The following is a 25710-nucleotide window of genomic DNA, read 5'->3' as shown; positions in this document are numbered from 1 at the left end:
TTTTTTCTCTGTTATATCACATATTAAATGGCAGAATAATTCTGTAGATGATTGTGCATCCTCCAAATTGCCATGACTGATGTCAAAAGAGATCTACAGGTTTCATAGATCTTTACTTGCCTATGCCAAGGTTCATTCTCCACCCCACCCCCGTCACCCCAATTCATTGTGTACATTCTTGAGTGAAAGACAAAAACTGGTTTAATTTATTAGGTTAGGTGCTTCTCAATGCTTCATCTACTCTGCTTTGAGAAATTTCAATGAGAATTATTTGAAGCCATTTGAAATACGAGTTCTATTTATACATATTAGAGGAAACTGACTTTTGTTGCAAGATTAGAAGCCAAAAATAAATAATTTCAATTTCATCGTACTTAAATGGCATGAATATCGAATACTCGGACAGATCTACTCTGAAACAACTTCTTGCAAACAATCCATTATATTTCAATGCTATTAATAAGTTACATTCTGAATTTGGTTTGAAAATGCTCAGTTGAGCTATTACATTGATTTGTTTTAATTTGCACTCTTCTTCAATTTCATCAGCACTATCTTCATCGGACACTTCTCCTTCTTCTGCATCAGTTCGGAGATCAGGAGGCAGTTTTTTCCCCTGAAACAAATCAGTAGTGCACAAGTTAGTCAATTCTAACCTTTACCAAGTATAATGTTGTGTGGTTTATACTATTAAGATTACATTTGTCTGATACACAAGGTTTGGAGCTACGCCCTTGATTTGAGAATAAGTTTATATTTGTCTCAAGTAAGAGTGTCTGTCCATTACTTTAAGAAAGTATGTACTTTAATCAGGGGTACACACAAATCTAACATTAGCGGCTTGGCAACTTAAATATACTGACAAGTTTGTGCTGTGGAAACATTTGTTTCATTGCATGTACACTTAAGTTCATTATACCAGCAATATGGTAGTTATACAGTGACGTTGAGTTGACGTGGAATGGTTTTGGGTCCACAGTGTTGCAAAAGAATCAACTTAACTTGAACTTGGAGCTTTGTTTTGCAAGTTGACTTTCAAACAGCACACAAACTGCTCCACCTGACACCCGAGTGGTTTCATGTGGAACCTAATTTCAGTCTGGTTTGAATGCAGTATTTAAAAATGCTCAAGCACAGCACTCTCTTTTGATTTCCTGGGCATTTTATACACTGTTACGATCAGGTTGAGACACTCAGATCAACCCTGGATGTCCCCTTATTTGCAGAGTACTGGTGTATATATGAACTAAGCACTGTATGTTTAAGCCCAGTAATTAATCACAATTAGTGTTGTCGTGTTGGCTAGTGTAGACTTGAGAGATGAACAGACACTTCCAACACTGATGAAGGTTCAACTCAATTTTATTACTTCTAACTAAATTGCAATTTTACTACTTCTAACTAACTAACACACGATGACTGTGGGTGTTAATGATGCTAACTTAAACTAGAGACCCAAGCCTTGTCCGAACCAGTTGATTCTCTCAGCACGTGTTGCGAGTCTGTTTTTTTTAAAATAATTTTTATTGAAATTTTTCGATACAAACATTTACCCCTACTACATTTTAAATTATAACACAACAAATCCCCCCTGGAAAATCCTCCCCACGCCCTCCCCCGCGCGCACACCCCCCCACCCTCCCCCCCCCCCCCCCCCCCCCCCGCGCTACCAGTCTAGCAACCAAACCGTTTTTCCCTTTCTGCCGATGGTCTCGGGCAGTCATTGCCCGCGACCCCCCGCTGACGTGCTCCCTTCGTTGCTATCCCCCCCCCCCCCTCCCTTCCCCCCCCCCCCCCCTTTCTCCCCGGGTTGCTGCTGTTTCGGCCTCCAGTTCCTATCTCTGATCCAGAAAGTCAAGGAAGGGCTGCCACCGCCGGAAGAACCCCTGTACCGACCCTCTCAGGGCGAATTTGATTCTTTCCAATTGGATGAAGCTTGCCATGTCGTTTAACCAGGTGTTAACACTTGGTGGCCTTGTGTCCATCCACTGAATCAAGATCCTTCTCCGAGCTACCAAGGACGCAAAGGCCAATATTCCGGCCTCCCCTGCCTCCTGTACTCCTGGCTCCACCCCAACCCCAAAAATCGCTAGCCCCCACCCTGGTTTGACCCTGGTTCCCACCACTCTCGATACCGTCCCCGCCACCCCCTCCCAGAACTCTTCCAATGCCGGGCACATCCAGAACATATGTACATGGTTCGCAGGGCTTCCCGAACACCTAACACACCTGTCCTCACCCCCGAAGAACCGACTCATCCTAGTCCCCGTCATATGGGCTCTGTGCAGCACCTTAAATTGGATGAGGCCCAACCTTGCGCACGACGACGACGAATTGACCCTCTCTAAGGCATCCGCCCATGTCCCATCTTCTATCTGCTCTCCCAGCTCCGCTTCCCACTTGTCTTTCAGCTCCTCTATCGATACCTCCTCCACCTCCTGCATTATTTTGTAGATGTCCGAGACCTTCCCTTCTCCGACCCAGACCCCTGACAGCACCCTATCACTCACCCCTCTATCGGGAAGCAAGGGAAATCCTTCCACCTGTCGTCTGGCAAATGCCTTCACCTGCAGGTATCTAAACGTGTTCCCCGGGGGGAGCTCAAATTTCTCCTCCAGCTCTCCCAGGCTCGCAAACCTCCCCTCTATGAACATGTCCCTCAGTTGCCTGATGCCCGCCCTGTGCCAGCTCTGGAATCCCCCGCCAGTGTTCCCCGGGACAAATCTGTGGTTCCCTCTCAGTGGCGCCGCCATCAGACCCCCCACTTCCCCCCTGTGTCGCCTCCACTGCCCCCAGATTTTCAGGGTGGCCGCCACTACCGGACTCGTGGTATACCTTGTGGGGGGGAGCGGCCATGGTGCCGTTACTAGCGCCCCCAGGCTTGTATTGCCGCAGGACGCCCTCTCCATACGTTTCCAAGCTGCCCCCTCCCCCTCCATCACCCACTTGCGCACCATCGATGCGTTCGCCGCCCAGTAGTATCCGGAAAGATTGGGTAGCGCTAATCCTCCCCTGTCCCTACTCCGTTCCAAGAAAATCCTTCTCACTCTAGGGGTGCCATGTGCCCACACATAGCCCATAATGCTGCTAGTTACCTTCTTGAAGAAGGCCCTGGGGAGAAAGATGGGCAAGCACTGAAACAGAAACAAGAACCTCGGGAGGACCGTCATTTTGACTGACTGCACCCTCCCTGCTAGCGACAGCGGTACCATGTCCCACCTCTTGAACTCCTCCTCCATCTGCTCCTCCAGCATTGAAAAGTTCAGCTTGTGGAGGGTCCCCCAGTTCCTTGCCACCTGCACCCCCAAGTACCTGAAGCTCTTTACTGCTCTCTTAAAGGGGAGCCGCCCAATTCCCTCCCCCTGATCTCCCGGGTGTATCACAAAGACCTCACTTTTACCCACATTTAATTTATATCCCGAAAAGTCCCCAAACTCCGCTAGTATTTCCATTACCTCCGGCATTCCCCCTTCCGGGTCCGCCACATATAACAACAAATCATCCGCATAGAGTGATACCCGATGTTCCTCCCCTCCCCTTGTCAGTCCTCTCCACCCCCCTGAACCCCTCAGTGCCATCGCCAACGGTTCGATCGCTAATGCAAATAGTAAGGGGGATAGGGGGCATCCCTGCCTGGTACCTCGATGGAGCCCAAAATACTCTGACCTCCTCCCGTTTGTAACCACACTCGCCATCGGGGCCGAATACAGCAGCTTCACCCACTTGATAAATCCCTCCCCAAACCCAAACCGTTCCAGCGTCTCCCACAGGTATTCCCACTCCACCCTATCGAATGCCTTCTCCGCATCCAGTGCTACCACTATCTCAGCCTCCCCCTCCACTGCTGGCATCATAATCACATTCAACAGTCTCCGGACATTTGTGTTAAGTTGTCGTCCCTTTACGAACCCCGTCTGGTCCTCATGGATTACCCCTGGCACACAATCCTCTATTCTGGTTGCCAGGACCTTTGCCAACAGTTTGGCATCTACATTCAAGAGGGAGATAGGCCTGTAGGACCCGCACTGTACAGGGTCTTTGTCCCGCTTCAGGATCAAGGAGATCAGGGCCTGTGACATTGTCGGGGGCAGAACCCCCCCCTCTCGCGCCTCATTGAAGGCTCGCACCAGCACTGGACCCACCAAGTCCACATACTTCTTATAAAATTCCACCGGGAACCCATCCGGCCCCGGCGCCTTCCCCGCCTGCATCTGGCCTATCCCTTTAACTAGCTCCTGCAGCTCTATCGGCGCCCCCAGCCCCTCCACCCGTTCCTCCTGGACCTTTGGGAACCTCAATCTATCGAGGAAGTTCTCCATTCCCCCCCTCCTCCTGGGCGGCTCAGACCGGTACAATTCCCTGTAGAAATCCCTGAAGACCCCGTTCACCTTTTGCCCCTTCTGCACTACGTTCCCTCCCTTCTCTCTCACTCCCCCAATCTCTCTGGCTGCATCTCGCTTGCGCAGCTGGTGTGCTAGCATCCTGCTCGCCTTTTCCCCGTACTCATAGACCGCGCCCTGTGCCCTTCTCCATTGCGTCTCCGCCTTCCTAGTGGTCAGTAGGTCAAACTGGGCCTGTAAACTGCGCCGCTCCCTCAACAGCCCCTCCTCTGGTGTCTCCGCATATCTCCTGTCCACTTCTATAAGTTCCCCCACCAGTCTCTCCCTCTCCTGCCTCTCCTTCCTTTCTCTGTGTGCCCTTATGGAGATCAGCTCTCCTCTGATCACTGCTTTCAGGGCCTCCCAGACTACCCCCACCTTCACCTCGCCAGTGTCGTTCGTGCCCAGATATCTCTCAATGCCCTTCCGGACCCTTCCGCACACCTCATCGTCCGCCAGCAGCCCCACATCCAGGCGCCACAACGGGCGCTGGTCCCGTGCTTCCCCCAGTTCTACCTGTACCCAGTGTGGTGCATGGTCCGAAATCGCAATGGCCGAGTACTCCGTGTCCTGCACTCTCGAAATCAGCCCCCTGCTCAGTACAAAAAAGTCTATTCTGGAGTACACCCTGTGGGCGTGGGAGAAAAAAGAATACTCCCTCGCCCTTGGCCTGCCAAATCTCCAAGGGTCTACCCCCCCCATCTGCTCCATGAACCCCCTTAGCACCTCTGCCGCTGCCGGCCTCCTATTCGTCCTGGAACTCGATCTGTCCAGCCCAGGGTCGAGCACTGTATTGAAGTCCCCCCCCATGATCAGGCCCCCTGCCTCCAGACCCGGAATGAGGCCCAACAGGCGCCTCATAAAACCCGCGTCATCCCAATTCGGGGCATACACATTCACCAGCACCACATTCTCTCCCTGCAGCCTACCCTTCACCATCACGTACCTACCCTCCTTATCTGCTACCACCTGCGCCGCCACGAACGACACCCTCTTTCCCACCAAAATCGCCACCCCCCCGGTTCTTTGCGTCCAAGCCTGAGTGGAACACCTGTCCCACCCACCCCCTTCTCAGGCGTACCTGGTCTACTACTCTCAAGTGAGTCTCCTGCAACATTGCCACATCCGCCTGCAGTCCCTTTAGGTGTGAAAAAACCCTTGCTCTCTTGACCGGCCCATTCAGCCCCCTCACGTTCCAAGTAATCAACCGGGTCGCGGAGCGACCTGTCCCTTTCCCCTGTCTATTAGCCATGTCCTGTCCCCTGTTCGCCCCGGGTCGACCCTCCCCTTCTGACCCGTTCCCCATGGCGATGGCCCCCCCCCCCTCTCTCCTCCCGTTCTTCCCTTCCCGTCCTCGGCCTTTCCAGCAGCAACCCGGTATCCCCCCCTAACCCCCCCTTTCCCCCCCCCCCTGGCTAGGACCCCTCCTAGCCGCGGTGTATCCACCATCGTACTCCCGAGAGTCAGCTGATTTTCGCTGACCCGGCTGCCCCTGCCACACTCCGACTCCTCCCGATGTGGGGGGGGAGGGGCCTCCCCCCCCTTGCCATCCCTCTCTGACCCCGCTTCAGCGCGGGAAAAGCCGCCATTGCTGGCCACACCCCACTCTTCTCTCCTCCCCCTTCCTCCGTCCCGCGCGCGGGAAACAGGGGAAAGCCCGCGCTTTCGCCCGGCCACACCCTACCCCGCCATCTTCAATTCCACCCCCGTCCCCATCCAAGCCCATAAAAAAGCCCCCTTAAAACGAGAGGAAGAAAAAGAGAAAAAGAAAACACGCATAACCAACTTGCACCCCCCCCGTCCCGCCTCCCCAACTTAACAATATAACAATATAAATAACAAATCTCAAATAAATACATAAATACATAACTATGCCTGCATAACTAAATAACTACCCAATAATAACGTATTTAACCATCACCCTCCATCGAACAGAACAGTAACCATAACCCTTAAAGAACAGATCAAAAAACAGTAAAAAAGCCCCCCCCTACAACAACAATAATTAAGGGAAGTTGGCAACGGGAAGAGACACACAAAAAGGAACAAAGAAACCCCCCATAACACAAGTTTCAAAGAAACCAAACGATCCATCAACTTTAACCAAGTTCCGACCTGGCCTAAGAAAGACATGGGCCACTTGATCAGTCAAGGGTACTCGGGCGGCCTCGACCGCCGGCGTTCCCAAGTTCTAGTTCAGGTCCGGCTTTTCCTCCCGAACAAAAGTCCATGCCTCCTCTGGGGTCTCAAAGTAATGGTGCTGGTCCTTGTAGGTGACCCACAAGCGCGCTGGCTGCAGCATTCCGAACTTGATCCTCTTTGCGTGCAGCACCGCCTTCGTCCGGTTAAACCGGGCCCGCCGCTTTGCCACCTCCGCACTCCAGTCCTGATATATCCGCACCGTCGAATTCTCCCATTTGCTGCTTTTCTCCCTCTTGGCCCACCTCAGCACTTTCTCCCGATCACAGAAACGCTGGAATCGCACCAGCACCGCCCTCGGGGGCTCATTCGCCCTAGGCCGCCTAGCCATGACCCGATATGCTTCTTCCAGCTCCAGAGGCGATGGACCGGCCCCCTCTCCCATCAGGGAGCTCAGCATCTCCGCTACATATTTCGGGAGATCAGGCCCCTCCAGGCCTTCTGCTAGGCCCAGGATCCTCAAGTTCTTCCGCCTCATTCGAGTGTCCAGCTCCTCAAAGCGGCTCTGCCATTTCAGGTGGAGTGCCTCGTGCACCTCCACCTTTCCCACGAGGACCGTGGCCTCCTCCTCCCTTGCAGTCATCTCCTGCTGCAGCTCTCTTATCGACGCCTCTTGGGTCGCCTGGGCCCCCATCAGCCTTGTGGTCGTCGCGTTCATAGACTCTAAGAGTTCCACTTTCAGCTCCGTAAAACACCGGAGGAGAGCGGCCTGCTGCTCCTCCGCCCATTTTCTCCAATCTTCTAGTGCGCCACCGGCCGCCATTTTGGTCCTCTTCCCCCGCTTTTTTCGGGGAGCTGCTGCCGCTTTTTTTGTCGCCCCACTCCGAGTACCGACCATAAAGTTGGTCTCACTCTCCTCAGGGAGCCTTCCCCCACCGGGATTCGTCTTTACAGTACCGTCGGGGCCCTCCAATCGGCCCTTAAACACCTTTGTCGCAGGAGCTGCCAAATGTGCGACTTAGCTGGTCATAGCCGCAACCGGAAGTCCACCGTGTTGCGAGTCTGTGCTGGGCTGGATGAGTTCCTGTTACACTCAGAGGCAGCACCCAGAATGAGCGGGAACCGTGGTGCCCTCTGCCTTTATAGTGTGTGTATTCCAACTGGTGATTTGCTGCGGTGTTTGTGCATATTGATTGGTCCCTGCGTGTGTCCATCAGCGCGTGTCTGCACCATGATACACTGGTATATATCATGACATCCCCCCTTTCATAAAAAAATGTTGATATAGGCATGTGATAATAAATAGTGTGGGTGTGTGGAGAATGTACCTAGCTACGTGTGAGGTGCGAAGACATATGTACAAGGCTATATACAAGGAACAAGACTATTTACAGAGGAAGGTGCCTGGTGCAGATGACTATCATGAACTGGAACAACCAACAAATCTATTTACAAATCACTGGATAACGAATGCAACAATAAAAGATATAAGAAAAAGAACATTTCAGAGAGTCCACATGTGTACAGAGTTCATAAGTTCAGTCTCTGAGGTGGGCGACGAACTCTGGTTGACCGCCTCAAGGGTGGGGCAATGGCTGGCGGCTCAGGAGCTGGGAGGGCTGTAGCACTGTCAGGGGCAGGCGGAGCGACCAGAAGCGCCACACAGTCCACGGTGGGATCAGTAGGAGAGCTGGTCGGAGGAACCTGCAATGACCCTGGAACCATGCGAAGAGCACGCCTGTTGCGGCGCCGAATGGATCCATCCGGTAAGCGGACCAGGAAGGAGCGGGGGGGGGCCACCTTTCTTAGAACAACCGCAGGCGCAGACCAGCCACTGTCCGGGAGGCGGATGCGAACCTTGTCGCGTGGATGGATGTTGGGAAGGTCAGCGGCCCGTGAGTCGTAGGAAGTTTTCTGCTGCAGTTGAGACATGTGCATGCGGTGGAGCACGTTCTGAGGGTGCGGTTCATTAGTAGCTGAGCAGGCGACAGGCTGGTGGAGAACGGGACGGAGCGATAAGCTATCAGAGCAAGTTGGAAACCTGAGCCGGCGTTGGCGGCTTTGCTGAGGAGCCGCTTGACGATGTGGACCCCCTTTTCCGCCTTCACATTGGATTGGGGGTATAGGGGACTGGACATCACGTGCTCAAAGTTGTAATGTCGGGCGAAGCCGGCCCATTCCTGGCTCGCGAAACAGGGGCCATTGTCTGTCATGACCGTCAGCGGAATGCCATGTCAGGCAAATGTCTCCTTACACGCCCTGATCACAGCCGAGGATGTGAGATCGTGCGGCCAGATGACCTCCGGGTAACTGGAGTAGTTGATGATGATGACGTAGTCCCTGCCCAATGCATGGAACAAGTCGACGCCCACTTTGGTCCAAGGCGATGTGACGAGCTCATGGGGCATCAGGGTCTCCCGTGGTTGGGCGGGCTGATAACGTTGGCAGGTAGAGCAGTTGAGCACCACATTGGCGATGTCATCATTGATGCCCGGCCAGTAGACGGCTTCTCTGGCCCTGCGGCGGCATTTCTCGATTCCTAAATGGCCTTCATGGATTTGCTCCAACACCAGCTGGTGCATGCTTTGTTGAATGACGATGTGATCCAATTTCAAAAGCACCCCGACTACAACCACCAGGTCATCGCGGACGTTGTAAAATTGCGGGCATTGGCCCTTGAGCCACCCGTCTGACATCAGGCGCATCACCCACTTCAGAAGTGGATCAGCTGCCGTCTCGTGGCCAATTTGCATCAGTCGTGCATCCGAAGCTGGCAAATGGGAGGCTGCAAACTGAACTTGGGCATCTATGTGGCAAATAAAGCCGTCATGTTCACACGGAGTTGTGATCGACCTTGAGAGGGCACAGCAATGGCAAGGTCCTTGCCAGGGGTATAGATCAGTTGAAAGTCGTACCTGCGCAGCTTGAATAGGATACGCTGGAGGCGAGGTGTCATGTCATTCAGGTCCTTTTTGATAATATTTACAAGGGGGCGGTGGTCGGTTTCAATCATGAACTATGGAAGTCCATAGACGTAGTCGTGGAACTTCACAACTCCAGTGAGAAGGCCGAGACACTCTTTCTCAATTTGCGCATAACGCTGCTCTGTGGGAGTCATCACCCGTGACGCATACGCAACGGGGGCCCATGACGAGGCCTCGTCTCGTTGCACGAGCACGGCACCAATCCCCGACTGACTGGCATCAGTAGAGATTTTGGTCTCTTTGGTCGGGTTGAAAAAGGCCAACACTGGGGCCGTGGAAAGCTTGGCCTTCAGCTCCTGCCATTGACGCTCGTGAGCAGGGAGCCATCGGAAATCTGTGGTTTTACGAATCAGGTCTCTGAGGGCCGTGGTGTGCGAGGCAAAATTCGGAATGAACTTCCCGTGAAAATTCACCATTCCCAGGAACCAGAGGACCGCTTTCTTGTCCTCAGGCGTCTTCATGGACGTGATTGCTGCAATCTTATCCTCGTCCGGACGCACCCCCTGGTGGGAGATGTGAACCCCAGAAACTTGATACTTGACTGGCCGAAAGAGCATTTGGCCCTATTGAGGCGGAGGCCGTGTTCGTGGATGCGCCTGAAAACACGCTTAAGGCGGGCAATGTGTTCCTGCGGGGTGGTTGACCAGATAATAATGTCGTCGACATATAGTTGGACGCCGTCGATCCCCTCCATCATCTGCTCCATGATCCGGTGGAAAACTTCGGACGCAGAAATGATGCCGAATGGCATCCGATTGTAGCAGAACCTGCCAAAGGATGTGTTGAACGTACACAGCTTCCTGCTTGACTCATCTAGTTGGATCTGCCAGAAACCCTTGGAGGCATCCAGTTTTGAGAATAGTTTGGCGTGGGCCATCTCTGACGTGAGCTCCTCACGTTTTGGAATTGTGTAGTGCTCCCGCATGATATTCTGATTTAGGTCTTTAGGATCAATACAGATCCGCAGCTCGCCGGACGGCTTCTTGACGCAGACCATGGAGCTTACCCAGTCTGTGGGTTCTGTGACCCTAGAACTTCACACGTTTTCTGCTGCTGCTCCTGGAGATTATTTTTCATTGATGATCCCTAGGCTGACCAGGTGTGTCCAGTTGAGCAGAGCTTGGAAAATCCTGCATCCTCTGGGAATCTGTTCCCATCTCCACTCCCTCCTCCTGTTCACTTGTGATGTGGACTGCACCATGTGACAACCCGCCTTGGTGATCCCACAGAGGGGGCAGTCTCCCAGAGGGGTGTGCCTGCTCTCTGTAGCAGGCTTCTCCCTCCTGCCTGCCGGGAAAACAATCTCCATTTGGGCCCTTACCACCTGATGCCTAGAGACACATCTGAGAAATGTGGTGCAGCCGTGGCATGTTTATTTAAAAATATTTTTTATTCTCCTTTTTCATATTTTCTCCCAAATTTACACCCACCAATAATAAACAATAATCATTAACAAATATGTCAATCCCATCTTCCCACCAAAGCCCAAACATTAGCCCGCATGTTCACACAAACACATGACGAAAAGGAATTAGAGATCACCCATAGACACCATGAACACACACAGCCCCCCTCCCTCAACCCCTCCCACCCACCCGCCCCAACTAATGTTATCCATTCGATGTTATCCAGTTCTTGAAAGTGCATAATGAGTAATGCCCATGAATTGTAGAACCCCTCCATCCTTCCCCTCAGTTCAAACTTAACCTTCTCAAGAGTCAAGAATTCCAAGAGGTCCCCCCGCCACGCCAGGGTACAGAGTGGAGAGGTTGCTCTCCAACCTATCAGGATCTGCCTTCGGGCGTGTCATGTGAGAGTACCTTTAAGAAATGGATGTTTGTGCAATGTACCTTTAAGAAATTGAGCAGCTCATATTACTGGTGATGTCAGAGGGTAGGGGTAGCTGAGTTGAGCTCACTTCTGCTTTTAGTTTCAGTTTGAGAGAGCAGCTGAAAAGTGCCTGGCTGGTTTGCTGAGAGCTGCATGAAGAAAAGGAGCTTGGGTGTGTCTGTGTTTGCAGTAAGTTGGATCTGCTGTGATCTCTGCCAGGAAAGACTATCTCTGAATAATTTGGGTGATTTAAACTCATAATAGTAATGACTTTAACCTGATGTGTTTCTGTTTAAAGGTGTTAAGTCTTTTGGAGATTTGAAGGAACATTTTGAGGGATTATTTAGTGTTGTATTATTTTCGGGGTTATCTTTGAAGTAAGGAGTGTTAAGGGATCCAACATTTATTTAAAAAGGTTAAGTTGAATTCATGGAATAAACATTGTTTTATGTTTAAAACCCAGGTGTCCATAATTGTAATACCACACCTGGAGACCAAGCCGTGTGCTTCAAAAGCAACAATACATTAAAGGAAGAGGTTGGTTGAACTCCATGTTACATTTTGTGGTTCTGAAAACGCCTCTCCCATAACAGGCGATCAACGAGGCGAAGGCTACAACCTCTGCCTCCGCCCCCGTTTCCAACCCTGGCTGTTCCAACACCCCGAATATGGCCTCCCGGGGGCCCGGGTTCAGTTTCACGTGCACCACTTCAGAAATTACCCTAAAAACCTCCTTCCAGTAATCCTCTAGCTTTGGACAGGACAAAAATATATGAATGTGATTAGTGGGCCCCTCCCCCCGCAACGTTCACACACATCTTCTCTTCCTTCAAAGAATCAGCTCATCCTCGCCCTCGTGATGTGTGCTCTGTATACCACCTTCAGCTGTATCAGCCCAACCTCGTGCATAAGGTGGAGGCGTTCACTCTTCGGTGCACCTCATACCAGAACCCCTCCTCCATATCTTCTCCCAACTCTTCCTCTCACTTTGCTTTGATCCCTTCCAGTGGTGCCTTCTCCTCTTCCAAAATAGCTCCGTAAACCGCCAACACTACCCCCTTCTCCAGTCCCCCTGTCGTCAGCACCTCCTCCAGCAATGTGGAGACCGGCTCCACTGGGAAGCTCTGTATCTCCTTTCTGGCAAAATCCCGAACCTGCATGTATCAAAACATTTCCCCCTGCTCCAGCCCATACTTCACTTCCAGCTCCTTCAATCCTGCAAACCGAACACTAAGAAACAAATCTTTTAGTGTCTGAATCCCTTCTCCTCCCATTTCCGAAAATTTCCATCCCACTTCCCTGGCTCAAATTGGTGGTTCCCCCAAATCAGCATTTCTCTTGACCCTGCTGTTGGCGAAACTGCCTCCAAATTCTCAATGAAGCTATTATTACCGGACTCCCCGAGTATTTTCCCAGGGCCATCGGGTGCGGCCCTGTTGCTAGTTCTTTCAATACCGACCCCCTGCACAAACTCTCCTCCATTCTGACACACTGGGAATCAACCCCTCTAACCCAGCTCTGCACCTTCTCCACATTCACGCCCAGTAATAATACATCAGGTTCAGAAGACCCAAACCTCCTGCCTGCATTTCCCTCTGTAGCAGCACCTTTCTAACTCTGGCCACCTTCCCTCCCCATATGAATGAAGTATTCCTTCCCTCGATCTCTCCAAAAAAAGCCTTTGGCAGGAAAATCGGCAGGCATTGAAAAATAAACAGAAATCGTGGCAACGCGTTCATTTTAACTGCCTGTACCCGACCCGGCAGTGACCGAGGGAGATCATCCCACTTTGCCAGATCGACTTTCACTCTCCCCACCAAACTAGAAATGTTGTACCTGCGGCATGCCCCCTTCTCCCGGGCAACCTGCACCCTCAGGTACCTAAACTGAGCCCCTGCCCTATGGAATGGCAGCCCCCACCCCCACCCCGAGCCAAGACACCACAAAGTACTCACTTTTGTCTCAATTTAGTCTGTACCCAGAGAAAGACCCAAACACTCGAAGCAGCTCCAATATTCCCCCGATCGACACACTCAGTTCCGACACATATAACAGCAGGTCATCGGCATATAAGGTCACCCTATGGTCTATTCCCCACCCCTCCCCACACACTATTCCTTTCCTTACCCCCGAACTTCTTAATGCGATGGCCAACGGCTCAATCGTGAGTGCAAACAGCAGGGGGGACATTGGACATCCCTGTGTAGACCCACGGTGGAGAGAAAAGTATCTCGAGCTAATGTTGTTTGTGCGGACAGTCGCCCTCGGCTCCTTATATAGTAGCTTTACCCAGTTCACAAATCTTGGTCCAATCCCAAACTGCACCAGAACTGTCATCAAGTACCCCCATTCTACCCAGTCAAACGCCTTCTCAGCGTCCAATGCCACAACCACCTGGTTTCTTCCCCTCCACCGGTGCCATAACAACGTTCAATACCTTTCTTAAGTTTGAAAAGAGCTGCCTCCCACTCACGAACACCGTCTGATCCTCACCTATCACCTTCGGGAGGCACTCCTCCAGCCTACCCGCCAGTACCTTCGCCAATACTTTTGCGTCCACATTCAAAAGTGATATAGACCTATACGACCCACACTCCGTCCGGTCCTTATCTTTTTTTAGCAACAGGGAAATCGAAGCCTGCCCCAAAGTTTGTGGCAGCACCCTCTTCCCTATCACCTCTTCAAACATCCCCACCATCAGGGGTGCCAGCTTATCCTTGAATTTTTAATAATATTCCACCAGAAACTCATCCGGCCCTGCCACCTCCCCGACTGCATCCTCCCAATCGTATCCTTCATCTCCTGCTCTACTATTCCTCCCTCTAATGTAGCTGTCTCCCACTCCCCTAACCTTGGGTACTCCAACCCATCTAGAAATTCCTGCATCTCCCGATCTCCCCCAGGTGGCTCTGAACCTGTACAACCTCTCATAAAATTTCTCAAAGACCTTGTCAATCAGATCCAGAGCCACCACCAACTTCCTGCCCTATCCCTCACCTGAACAATTTCCCTTACCACTGCCTCCCTCCGGAGCTGACATGCTAACATACTTCATCTGCATGCTCGTAAACTGCACCCCTTGCTCATCTCAGTTACCGCACCGCCTTCTTGGTAGATAGTCGGTCAAAGCTCGCTTGTAGTTCCTTCCTTTTTTCCCCAACTTCGCTGGGTCCCAATCTTCTGCACAACTCCTATCTATCTCCAATATCTCATCTATTACCCTTTGCCGCTCCAACCTCTCCTCTTTGTCCACCCTGGCCTTAAACGGGATCACGTTACCCCTCACCACCACCTTTAGAGCCTCTCAAACAACTGCCATCGACACCTCACTCGTACAGTTGAAACCTACATATTCCTCAATTACCTTTTCAATTTTGTCACAGAACCCTTGGTTCCCCCAAAAGTCCCACATCTAATTTCCACCCCAGCCTCTGCGCTACCCCCTTCTCCAGTACCATATCCACCCAATGCGGAACACGATCTGACACTGCAATTGCCGAGTATTCCGACCCCTTAACCCCAGCAGCAAAGCCTTCCACCACGAAAATGTCGATCTGCGAGTATACCTTATAGACTGCTGAGAAAAACGAGTACTTCCGTTCCCTCAGCGGTAGAAACCCCCAAGAGTCCACTCCTCCCATTTCCACCATAAGCCCAGCCAACGCCGTGACCTATCCAATCTTGGCTCCTGCACAAAGTTCCAGTCCCCCCCCCACTATCAGTTTGTGTGTGTCCAAGTCGGGGATGGCTCCAACACCTTCTTTGCGAATCCCACATCATCCCAATTGGGACCGTATGCATTCATCAGCACCACTAACCTCCCCTCCAGCGCCCCTGTCACAATCACATATCTAACCCCCGGAGCTGCCACCACCTTCTCCATCTGAAAGCGTACTCTTTTGCTGACCAACACCGCTACCCCTCGAGCCCTTCCGTCAAATCCAGAGTGAAACACCTGACTAATCCGGCCCTTTTTAAGTCTAACCTGGTCCTTCACCCTCAAGTGAGTCTCCTGCAGCATTGCTACATTGGCTTTCAAACTTTTAAGATGCGCAGGCACCCTTAACCTCTTGATCGAACCTCCTAACCCCCTCACGTTCCACATGACTATCCTAACTGGGGGTCTCTCACCCCTCACCACCCTTCTTATCCACCATTATTATACAGCAGGGCCCTGCCCCATGAGCCTGACCCGCCCCCATCCATTATTAACCCCTTCGCCTCCTCCCAAAACCCGCCCCCCCACATTTCCTTTCAGAAAAATATCTCCCAGCGTCGATCCCTTCCCCTACTTGCTCGCCTTGTAGGCCCATCGAAACCTGCTAACCAGGCTCCCATGTGCGCAGCCCTCCTCTCACCTCACCTCCGTTCACTAGCCGACTTCAGTTAGCTGGCGCGGGGGGTGGCTCCCCCCGCCAAGGTATACCATCCCCTCCCACCCAGTCCCAGAGAAAAAAAACAAGAACAGCAATCCAACCCATACAATTCACTAAAATAAGATATAACCGTCGCAACACAGAATGCCAATCAACCCAACCAATAACTTGAACTCTGTAACAATGTGAAGTGAAGTAAATTACAATACATGTCAATAAAAGGAAAGTTATAGCATTTACACATTTTCCAGCTCCCCAATCACAGTCCACAGTCTCTATTCCAGCTCCGCTCCTCCCGTCTGTCCCAAGCCTTCTGCCTTCACGAACGCCTCCGCCGTCTCCGATGTCTTGAAATCGCACCCCCTTGTACAGTGCCGCCTTCACTCGCCTGAACGGCGCTCGTCTTTTTGCCAACTCCAACGTCAAGTCCTGGTAGATCCGAACTCTTAGCACCATCCCACTGCACCTCGCGCTTCTGCTTCGCCCAGCTTAACACCTTCTCCTTCATGCAGTATTTATGGAAGCAGATAATTACTGCTCTTGGCTGCTCATTCACTTTGGGCTTCGGCCTTAATGACCGATGAGTTTGGTCCAGCTCATACCAGGAGGGGTTCTCACCCTCCATCATCAACTTTGCCAACCTCTTAGCGAAGTACTCTGTTGGCCTTGGGCCCTCTGTCCCTTCGGACAAGCCCACAATTCTCAGATTGTGCTGCCTCGAGCGGTTCTCCAAGTCCTCGAGCTTTGCTCGGAGTCCTCTGTTGACCTCCACCACCCTCCGCAGCTCGTCCCCCATTGAGGTGAACTGGTCGTTGTGCCAAGACACGGCCTCCTCCACTTCCTTCATCTTCTCGCCCAGCTCTCTCACCTCGGCCGATGTCTTTGCCACAGCTACACTCACCGGGGCGATTGCCTCCTCCACCAATTACTTCAATGCGACCGCCATCTCCTTCCTCAAAGTCTCCATGTGCCTCGCAAAGTGCTTTTCCAACTCCACAGCCATCACCTCGGTCATCTTCACTACCGTAAGTAGTGCGGCCCCACCATGCGGTCCGGCATCCGCCATCTTGTCAGTGCTTTTGCTGGTCCTCTCATTCAACGGCGAGCCCGCGTTTCCTCCCTTTTGCAACGCTGCTTTTCACATCCTTTAACGACTTATACATTTTCCTTTTTTTCCTCCCCTTCTTTCCTTCATCAATTTTTTTAAATATAAAAAAACAAAAAATTCTTTCTTCAGAAAAAAACTTTCACAAAGTTTCTTTAAAACTTCTTTCTCTTCTTTTTTGTATTCCTCAAGAATTCCCCTGGGATAGGACTTCAGTCTTCTTACAACATTCTAGGCGGGAGCCACCCAATGTGGGACATCTCACCCACATTACGCCCTGGCTTCGGGCCTGCCGCCTCGTCCTCCGTTTAGCTCCGCCCCCGCTGCTCCGACCACCGTGCGCACTAGGCCCGACACCCGCGCGGGGTTCTTTGCCGGTTTTCAATCCGGCCCCGCATCACGCCCGGGACGGGCCCAAAGGCCGTCAACAATCAGCCGGTGGGGGGGGGGGGGGGGGGGGGAAGAATCGGAACCTCCAGAAAGTGCCGCAAATAGTGGCCACAGGCAGGAGCTCCTCTCAATGCGGCTGACCCATTCGCAAAACCCCTCATGTGCATGTTGACCCTCCATCTCAATCAACTTGCTGTCTCAGTTTTGAAAGATCTAGAAGTTTCCATTCCGACCCTTGCAGGGTCCTGTTAAGTTGTGGGGCCGAAACAGACTGCAGCAGTCGTCATCATTCCTGACAGCTCCAATTGTCCAGGAAATTGGAACTCCGAAATACGTTTTGTGGCCAAATTAAAAAGCCACTGGTAAACATGCTGCTCAAAGTTTGGGTTGCGGGATGCGGGGGGTCTCCTGTGTGTAAGGATTTTTATTTCGAAAAGGGACCGCGGCAAAGAAAACAGCAGCACATGTGGCCTCAATGGTATTTCCTAAGGGGTACCTCGCCAGTATTTGCCCACCGACTTTTTAAAAGTTATTTTCATCCCACTGCTGGCTGCAGGGCCCCGGCCTTGTCTTAACAGAGACCACTGCTCCCGATGGCATTGCTAAAGCTGCTGACCCTCTGTTTGGACTAGTTCTCAGGCAGGCTGCCATCAGGAACAGGACTTAAGCAGCCTGATGGCAACCAGTTAATTAGCTGCCACCCATAAAATTTGTCTGGGAGTCCCATTGGCGACACAAGTTTCTACCCAATGTCGGGCTGCCCATCCAACCTGTAAAAGCTTATTTCTGTCTGTCATGGAGAATGACAACAAATAACATGTCCACCCCCTCTATGTACTAGCCACTTCATGCTAGAGGGGAATTTCTACCGTTATTGAACTCTATTTTAAATTAAACCTAAAACTTTAACTCTAACCCAATACAAGCCACACCATGATGAAAAAAATCAAAAAGTCTGAAGAAATTGCAGAATCATTACCTTTATGAGAATTTTCCCCTTCAAGCTCTGAGGAGTGGGAAATTGGTCTGTGTCATGAGCATCAACAGGGGATAAGTTCAGTTTGTCACCAAGGATATCTTTTAAATACTGGGCAATCTTTTGTTGCTGCTGGATGCTGCAGTGATTCTCAATAGACAGGATTACAGGATATCTGCCAATAAAATAAAAAATAAAACATTAATTCAGCTGCTGGCAATTTTGCTAAGTTTTGGGTGAGGGGAAATCTAAACTAAATCTAAAGCCAAACATTGTTTCTTTACAACATACATGAACAAAGTTTTTTGAACATTTAGTACAACACAAAATACCTACTTTTGTGAGGGCCACGAAGAATCCAGCACGAGTTGAAGGATAGAAATAAATAACATTTATTTACAAGAACATATATACACAACTGCAGCTACTTCCCTTGCTGCTCACTCTCCTCTAGCCGGTTCCAAACTGGCCAGCTTTATTTATGCAGGGAATCTGCTAATGGTTTCTCTGCCCCCTCATCGGGGAAGCTCATACTCCCAAAGGATTGTGGGATTGCCATTAGTCCCCAGCCAGTGGTAAGCAGGCAGGTTATAACATCCCTCCCCCCCAAAGTCCAAGGAATCCACTGAAGACCTTGGTGAAGGAGGGCGTCGGACTCGTTCTGCCGCAGGCCGGACACCATTTGCACGAGGCGCTGCATCGTGCGGCGTGTAATGACACGGAGAACGGTGCTTCCGTGATGAACGGCATAACGGTTGTACATCCACTTTCTTCGCCTGAAGGACTCCAGCCTCCGAAAAGCATCTAAGGACAGCCTTCAAATTTTTCAAATGTTCCTGCTCCGACATCCCTCTAATCAAAACGTCATCGAAGTAGACAACGACACACTGTAAACCTCTCAAAATGCCCTCCATGACGCGTTGAAAAATAGCGCAGGCAGAGGATACTCCAAAGGGCAACCGTGTATATTCATACAGGCCCCGGTGTGTATTAATCGTTACATATGGCCGGGAGGCAGGGTCCAGCTCCAACTGTAGGTAGGCGTGACTCATGTCTAATTTTGTGAACGAGAGTCCGCCTGCAAGCTTCGCATAGAGATCCTCTATGCGAGGCATTGGATATCAGTCGAGTAGGGAAGCCGTATTCACTGCAAGTTTATAGTAGCTGCACAAGCGAACTGTGGCATCTGGCTTCATTACAGGTACAATTGGTGCTGCCCAGTCAGCGAAATGGACGGGCCTGATGATACCCAAAATCTCCAAACGAGTGAGCTCCCCTTCTACCTTCTCGAGCAAGGCGTAAGGCACCGGGTGCGCCCGGAAATAGCGCGGCGTGGCTCCTGGTTCGACTTGGATACAGGCTACGGCCCCTTTTATTTTCCCCAAACCGGGCTGGAATACATCTGGGTATCATCCTAGCACCTCAGTCAACCCTCCAGAAACTGGTTGAAGGATGTGCTGTCACTGCAGTCACAAATGGCGCAACCAGTCCCGACCCAACAGACTGGGCCCGTGGCCGCGCACCATGATAAGTAGGAAACGCCCCTCCTGGCGTCCATAAACAACAGGGGTCATCGTAGTTCCTGCAATGTCCAATGGTTCCCCCATGTAGGTGGCCAACCTGGCCAGTTGTAAGCAGGTAGGTTATAACACCTACATAAAAGATGTTTCATGCCAGACCCCGATATTTTCATTTCATAATGCATTCCTTCTTACATACCATTCTGTTACAATTTCAATGCACTGAACTAAGCATGATTCTACTTCAGATTGGTTGATCACAGGGAACGAGTGTATAATCATTATATTGGCCAACATAAAAGAGAGAACCTTGTATAGTATGCAGCTCGTCTCCAATGATGCGCTGCAATCGTCAGTACAGAAATTGTGATTGGTAAGTACGCGTTTTGTGAACTGGAGAAAATCAATATTAGAAACACAAGCATTCAATATTAAACTGATTTTCAGTCATTTTAGCTGTCACTTACTCATTTTTGATGAAAGCATATTTGTTGATGGTTTCAACAACATCTCTGAAGAGGACCTTGGACGTGAGTGTGTAACCATGCTGCACAATTGGCTCCCCTTCTGGGCCATCCCAGCAGTCAACTGAAAAAATAGGTTAACGGCCAAACAGGATCAACAGTAATAGATCAAATAACAGGCCCCAGAGAGCGCACAGATAATTAATAGGAAACTGAAAATAAAATTTAGATCATCACTGCTATGCAATTTGATCTCTCTCTTCTCATTTACCTAACCATTGTATTATTTTTTTATGTTTCTGGTACTTTGTTGTGCATTCATACTCCATAACATGAAACAATTTACATTGTATAGTGAGAGCCATTCCCCAGGGCAATGGACTTCAGTAAGGCGTTTGATAAAGTTTCCCATGGCAGGTTGATGGAAAAAGTGAAGTCGTATGGGGTTCAGGGTGTACTAGCTAGATGGATAAAGAACTGGCTGGGCAACAGAGAGTAATGGTGGAAGGGAGTGTCTCAAAATGGAGAAGGGTGACTAGTGGTGTTCCACAGGGATCCGTGCTCGGATCACTGTTGTTTGTGATATACATAAATGGTCTGGAGGAAGGTATAGGTGGTCTGATTAGCAAGTTTGCAGATGATACTAAGATTGGTGGAGTTACAGATAGCGAGGAGGACTGTCAGAGAATACAGCAAAATATAGATAGATTGGAGAGTTGGGCAGAGAAATGGCAGATGGAGTTCAATCCAGGCAAATGCGAGGTGATGCATTTTGGAAGATCTAATTCAAGAGCGGACTATATGGTCAATGGAAGAGTCCTGGGGAAAATTGATGTACAGAGAGATCTGGGAGTTCAGGTCCATTGTACCCTGAAGGTGGCAACGCAGGTTGATAGAGTGGTCAAGAAGGCATACAGCATGCTTGCCTTCATCGGACGGGGTATTGAGTACAAGAGTCGGAAGGGCATGTTACAGTTGTATAGGACTTTGGTTCGGCCACATTTGGAATACTGCGTGCAGTTCTGGTCGCCACATTACCAGAAGGATGTGGATGTTTTGGAGAGGGTGCAGAGGAGGTTCACCGGGATGTTGCCTGGTATGGAGGGTGCTAGCTATGAAGAAAGGTCGAGTAGATTAGGATTGTTTTTGTTGGAAAGACGGAGGTTGAGGGGGGACCTGATTGAGGTCTACAAAATTATGAGAGGTATGGACAGGGTGGATAGCAACAAGATTTTTCCAAGATTTGGGGTGTCAATTACAAGGGGTCACGATTTCAAGGTGAGAGGGGGAAAGTTTAAGGGAGATGTGCGTGGAAAGTTTTTTACGCAGATGGTGGTGGGTGCCTGGAACACATTGCCAGCGGAAGTGGTAGAGGCGGGCACAATAGCATCATTTAAGATGCATCTAGACAGATATATGAACGGGCGGGAAACAGAGGGAAGTAGACCTTGGAAAATAGGGGACAGGTTTAGATAAAGGATCTGGATCGGCGCAGGCTGGGAGGGCCGAAGGGCCTGTTCCTCTGCTGTAATTTTCTTTGTTCTTTGTTCAGCAATCAAGGTCAAGCTGCCCGGTTTAAATTTCAAACAATGGTTGGCAGTTATCGGTCAGTCCTCATCAACTGATGTATTTTCCATGGTAATGCTTCAAACAAACCAGCATTCTCTTCTCACACAGGATAAACTTATCCCCGTGCACTGGTATTTTTGTGAAGTGTCCTGATGGGTGCAAGATCAAAAGCTTCGACACATCTCTTTTTTCAGCAATTGCTACTTTAGTAAGATCAACTTTCGGAGGGAATCTATACAAAAGTGGTTACCCCATCATTAAAATCAGAACAGAAGTGGAACCAAGCCCATCCATGAAACAAAATTCATGGGGAATACACTGCTGATGGATTTACTGCTCGTGTCAGAATGCAAGCACTATACATATAATTTGAAGCTGACACATTATTAATACCTTCCACACAGCGGCAACCGGCCTGTAGCACCCAGGAATACATATCCACCTTGGACTGAGAAAGGAGTTGATCCCCTGTCAAGTAAGTGTTGTGTGATGAAGCAATAAAGTAGTTGCACAGGGGGTGATCCATATCCTGATTTACTTCATAGTGAAAAGGGTTAAATATGTCACATGCAGGACTGCGCATGAAGTTAGTAAAACCTAGATGCAAAAGGAGAATTAATAAACCGAAGAAAAGCAGATTTTGTTCACAATCCTTCTATTCTTGCACACCATGAAAGCCTTCCTCATGGAACTAAAATCCATTATGATAAATAAACTTTTATGTAAAAATCCAGCCAGGAATACAGTAAATTGAAGTAATATAGTTTATTGGTCTCAATATGTAATTGGAAAGCTCAAATGGCTGAAAATACTTTCAGAATAGCTTTGCAATTGAGTTGTAGGCTTGGGTTGAAGAGCTCTTTATCCACTGCTGCATACTTATAGCGTTGTGCTGGTTCTGTAGATCTCCAGACCTGGGTCCTTCCTTATTATGTTGAATGAATGAAGTTTTACTGGCCCTGATTTGATACGTATTAATGAATAGAAGTGAATATTGGAAACTATATTGCTTGCTATTAAATTTGTTGGCCTTTTGAAGTTGTGCTGTCACTAAATCTACGTGGTAGACTGGCACAAGAATATAAGAAATCGGAGCAGGAGTAGCCCATACAGACTCTTGAGTCCGTTCCACAAATAGGAATAAAACAAATGCCTAATTTTTTGGAAAGGACTCAAAAACAAGGTAATGTACACAGTCTATTTATACTCTACCAAAATCCCAGAAACGGGCCTATATATTCCAAATGCCACTTGGAGAACTTAAATGGGCTAAAAAAGAAAACCATTTTCACAACAGTATTGCAACTTTAGTTCCTGGTTTTGGCCTTGACGTTATTCATTTGCAACCGAAAGCTCACAGTCTGACATGACTCTGTTTTTGCAGGTCTGTCATCTCATCTGCAGGCATTTTTAAAAAAGAGCAAACTTCAAATTCAACATTGGACAGGAATATCATACATGATTTTTTAAAGAGTGAAGAAGCTCTGTCCAAGTTTTTCAGGATAGAAACTCTCAGCAGAAACAGCTCAAATTTCCTCTGGCTTCAGGATTGCGGCTGCATACTTCATGAACACAACTAAATAGAAACTGCAGCTGACTCTATACTATAACTATTCAATCTCAGTCTCTGCTCCCATTAATAGCTTTCCAGCCTATTGATTTCATTTCAGAAGACCATAAGAAATAGGAACAGGAGTCTGCCATTCAGCCCTTCGCACCTGCTCCGCCATTTATTTTTTTAAAAATAATTTTTATTAAGGTTTTCACAAAATATAAACAACAAAACAATATTAACAGAATAACCATTGTAAAAACCCAAGAACACCCAGCCCCCTACAAAAGCAACTACTAAATCGAAAAAAAAAAGCAAACAGAAAGGAAAGAGATAACACCCGCCACATCCCACGAACCCATGTACACACTTCTCCCTCCCTCCCTCCCACCAAACACAACCCCCCCCCCCCTCCCGGGTTGCTGCTGCTGCCGGCCTATTTCCCTACCGTTCCGCCAGGAAGTCCAGGAAAGGCTGCCACCGCCTAAAGAACCCTTGTACTGATCCCCTCAGGGCAAATTTCACCTTCTCCAATTTAATGAACCCTGCCATATCATTGATCCAGGCCTCCATGCTTGGGGGCCTCTCATCCTTCCATTCAAGCAAGATTCTCCGCCGGGCTACTAGGGCCGCAAAGGCCAGAACACCGGCCTCTTTCGCCTCCTGCACTCCCGGCTCCACTGCAACCCCAATAATTGCGAGTCCCCAGCCTGGCTTGACCCTGGATCCCACCACCCTCGACACCGTCCTTGTTACCCCCTTCCAAAATTCCCCCAGCGCTGGACATGCCCAAAACATATGGGCGCGGTTCGCTGGGCTCCCCGAGCACCTAGCACACCTGTCTTCGCCCCCGAAAAACCTTCTCATCCTCGTCCCAGTCACGTGGGCCCTATGCAGTACCTTGAACTGTATGAGGTTAAGCCTCGCACAGGAAGAGGATGAATTCACCCTTTCCAGGGCATCCGCCCATGTCCCCTCCTCAATCTCCTCACCCAGCTCTTCTTCCCATTTACCCTTCAGCTCCTCCACTGAGGCCTCGTCTACCTCCTGCATTACCCGATATGTGTCCGAAATCCTCCCTCCTCCAACCCACACCCCCGAGATCACCCTGTCCCGTACCCCACGTGGGGGCAGCAAGGGGAACCCCTCCACCTGCCGCCTGGCAAACGCCCTACCCTGCATATACCTAAACATGTTCCCGGGGGGGACCCAAACTTTCCCTCTAACTCCCCCAGGCTTGCGAACCTCCCATCCACAAACAGGTCCCTCAACCTCCTAACTCCTACCCTGTGCCAGCCCAAAAATCCGCCATCGATGCTCCCTGGAACAAACCGGTGGCTCCCCCATATCGGGGACTCCATCGAGCCCCCCACCTCCCCCCTATGCCGTCTCCATTGCCCCCAAATTTTGAGGGTAGCCACCACCACTGGGCTCGTGGTATACCTCGCTGGAGGGAGCGGCAACGGCGCCGTTACCAGCGCCTCCAGGCTCGTGTCCACACAGGACGCCATCTCCATCCTCTTCCATGCTGCCCCTTCCCCGTCCATTACCCACTTACGCACCATCGCTGCGTTGGCAGCCCAATAATACCCACAGAGGTTGGGCAGCGACAGCCCCCCCTTATCCCTGCCCCGTTCCAAGAACACCTTCTCACCCTCGGTGTCCCATGCGCCCACACAAATCCCGTAATACTCCTGTTAACTCTCCTAAAAAAGGCCTTCGGGATAAGGATTGGAAGGCACTGGAACAGGACCACAAACCTCGGGAGCACTGTCATCTTGACGGACTGCACCCTACCCGCCAGTGACAGCGGTAACATATCCCACCTTTTGAACTCCTCCATTAGCTCCACCAACCTTGTGAGGTTGAGCTTGTGCAGGGCCCCCCAGCTCCCAGCCACCTGGACTCGTAGGTACCTGAAGCTCCTCCCTGCCTGCTTCAGTGGGAGCCTACCAATCCCCTCCTTCTGATCCCCCGAGTGCACCACGAACAACTCGCTCTTGCCCAGGTTGAGTTTATACCCAGAGAAGCCCCCAAATTCGCTGAGAATCCTCATCACCTCCGGCATCCCCCCCCACCGGGTCCGACACATACAGCAACAGGTCGTCCGCATAAAGCGACACTTGATGCACCAGGCCCCTCCAGTTCCCTGACTCCCTCAACGCCATGGCCAGGGGCTCAATTGCCAATGCAAAGAGCAAGGGGGACAGGGGGCACCCCTGTCTCGTCCCCCGGTACAGCCGAAAGTACTCCGACCTCCTCCTATTCGTGGCTACACTCGCCATCGGGGCCTCATAAAGCAACCTCACCCAACGGACAAATCCCTCCCCAAACCCAAACCTTTCCAACACCTCCCACAGATACCCCCACTCAACCCTATCAAAGGCCTTCTCCGCATCTAATGCCACCACTATCTCCGCCTCCCC

The 25710-nt window shown here is 50.4% G+C and overlaps 1 protein-coding gene across 5 annotated transcripts in view; it reads right to left on the bottom strand.

Annotated features, from left to right (window-relative positions):
• The window catches only part of plch1 (phospholipase C, eta 1), a 200473-nt gene that overhangs the window by 53797 nt on the left and 120966 nt on the right, over positions 1 to 25710 (bottom strand). For all 5 annotated transcript variants that reach the window (XM_038815875.1, XM_038815877.1, XM_038815878.1 and 2 more), the window contains 4 exons: positions 22126 to 22329; positions 20167 to 20287; positions 18183 to 18354; positions 509 to 616 (listed from right to left, as the gene is read on the bottom strand). In XM_038815875.1, coding sequence (XP_038671803.1) covers positions 509 to 616; positions 18183 to 18354; positions 20167 to 20287; positions 22126 to 22329 — 605 coding nt within the window. The remainder of the gene's footprint in view (positions 1 to 508; positions 617 to 18182; positions 18355 to 20166; positions 20288 to 22125; positions 22330 to 25710) is intronic.

This window comes from Scyliorhinus canicula, chromosome 13, assembly GCF_902713615.1.
Source record: "Scyliorhinus canicula chromosome 13, sScyCan1.1, whole genome shotgun sequence".
Taxonomy (NCBI): Eukaryota; Metazoa; Chordata; class Chondrichthyes; order Carcharhiniformes; family Scyliorhinidae; genus Scyliorhinus; species Scyliorhinus canicula.
This window is presented reverse-complemented; position numbering and strand designations above follow the sequence as displayed.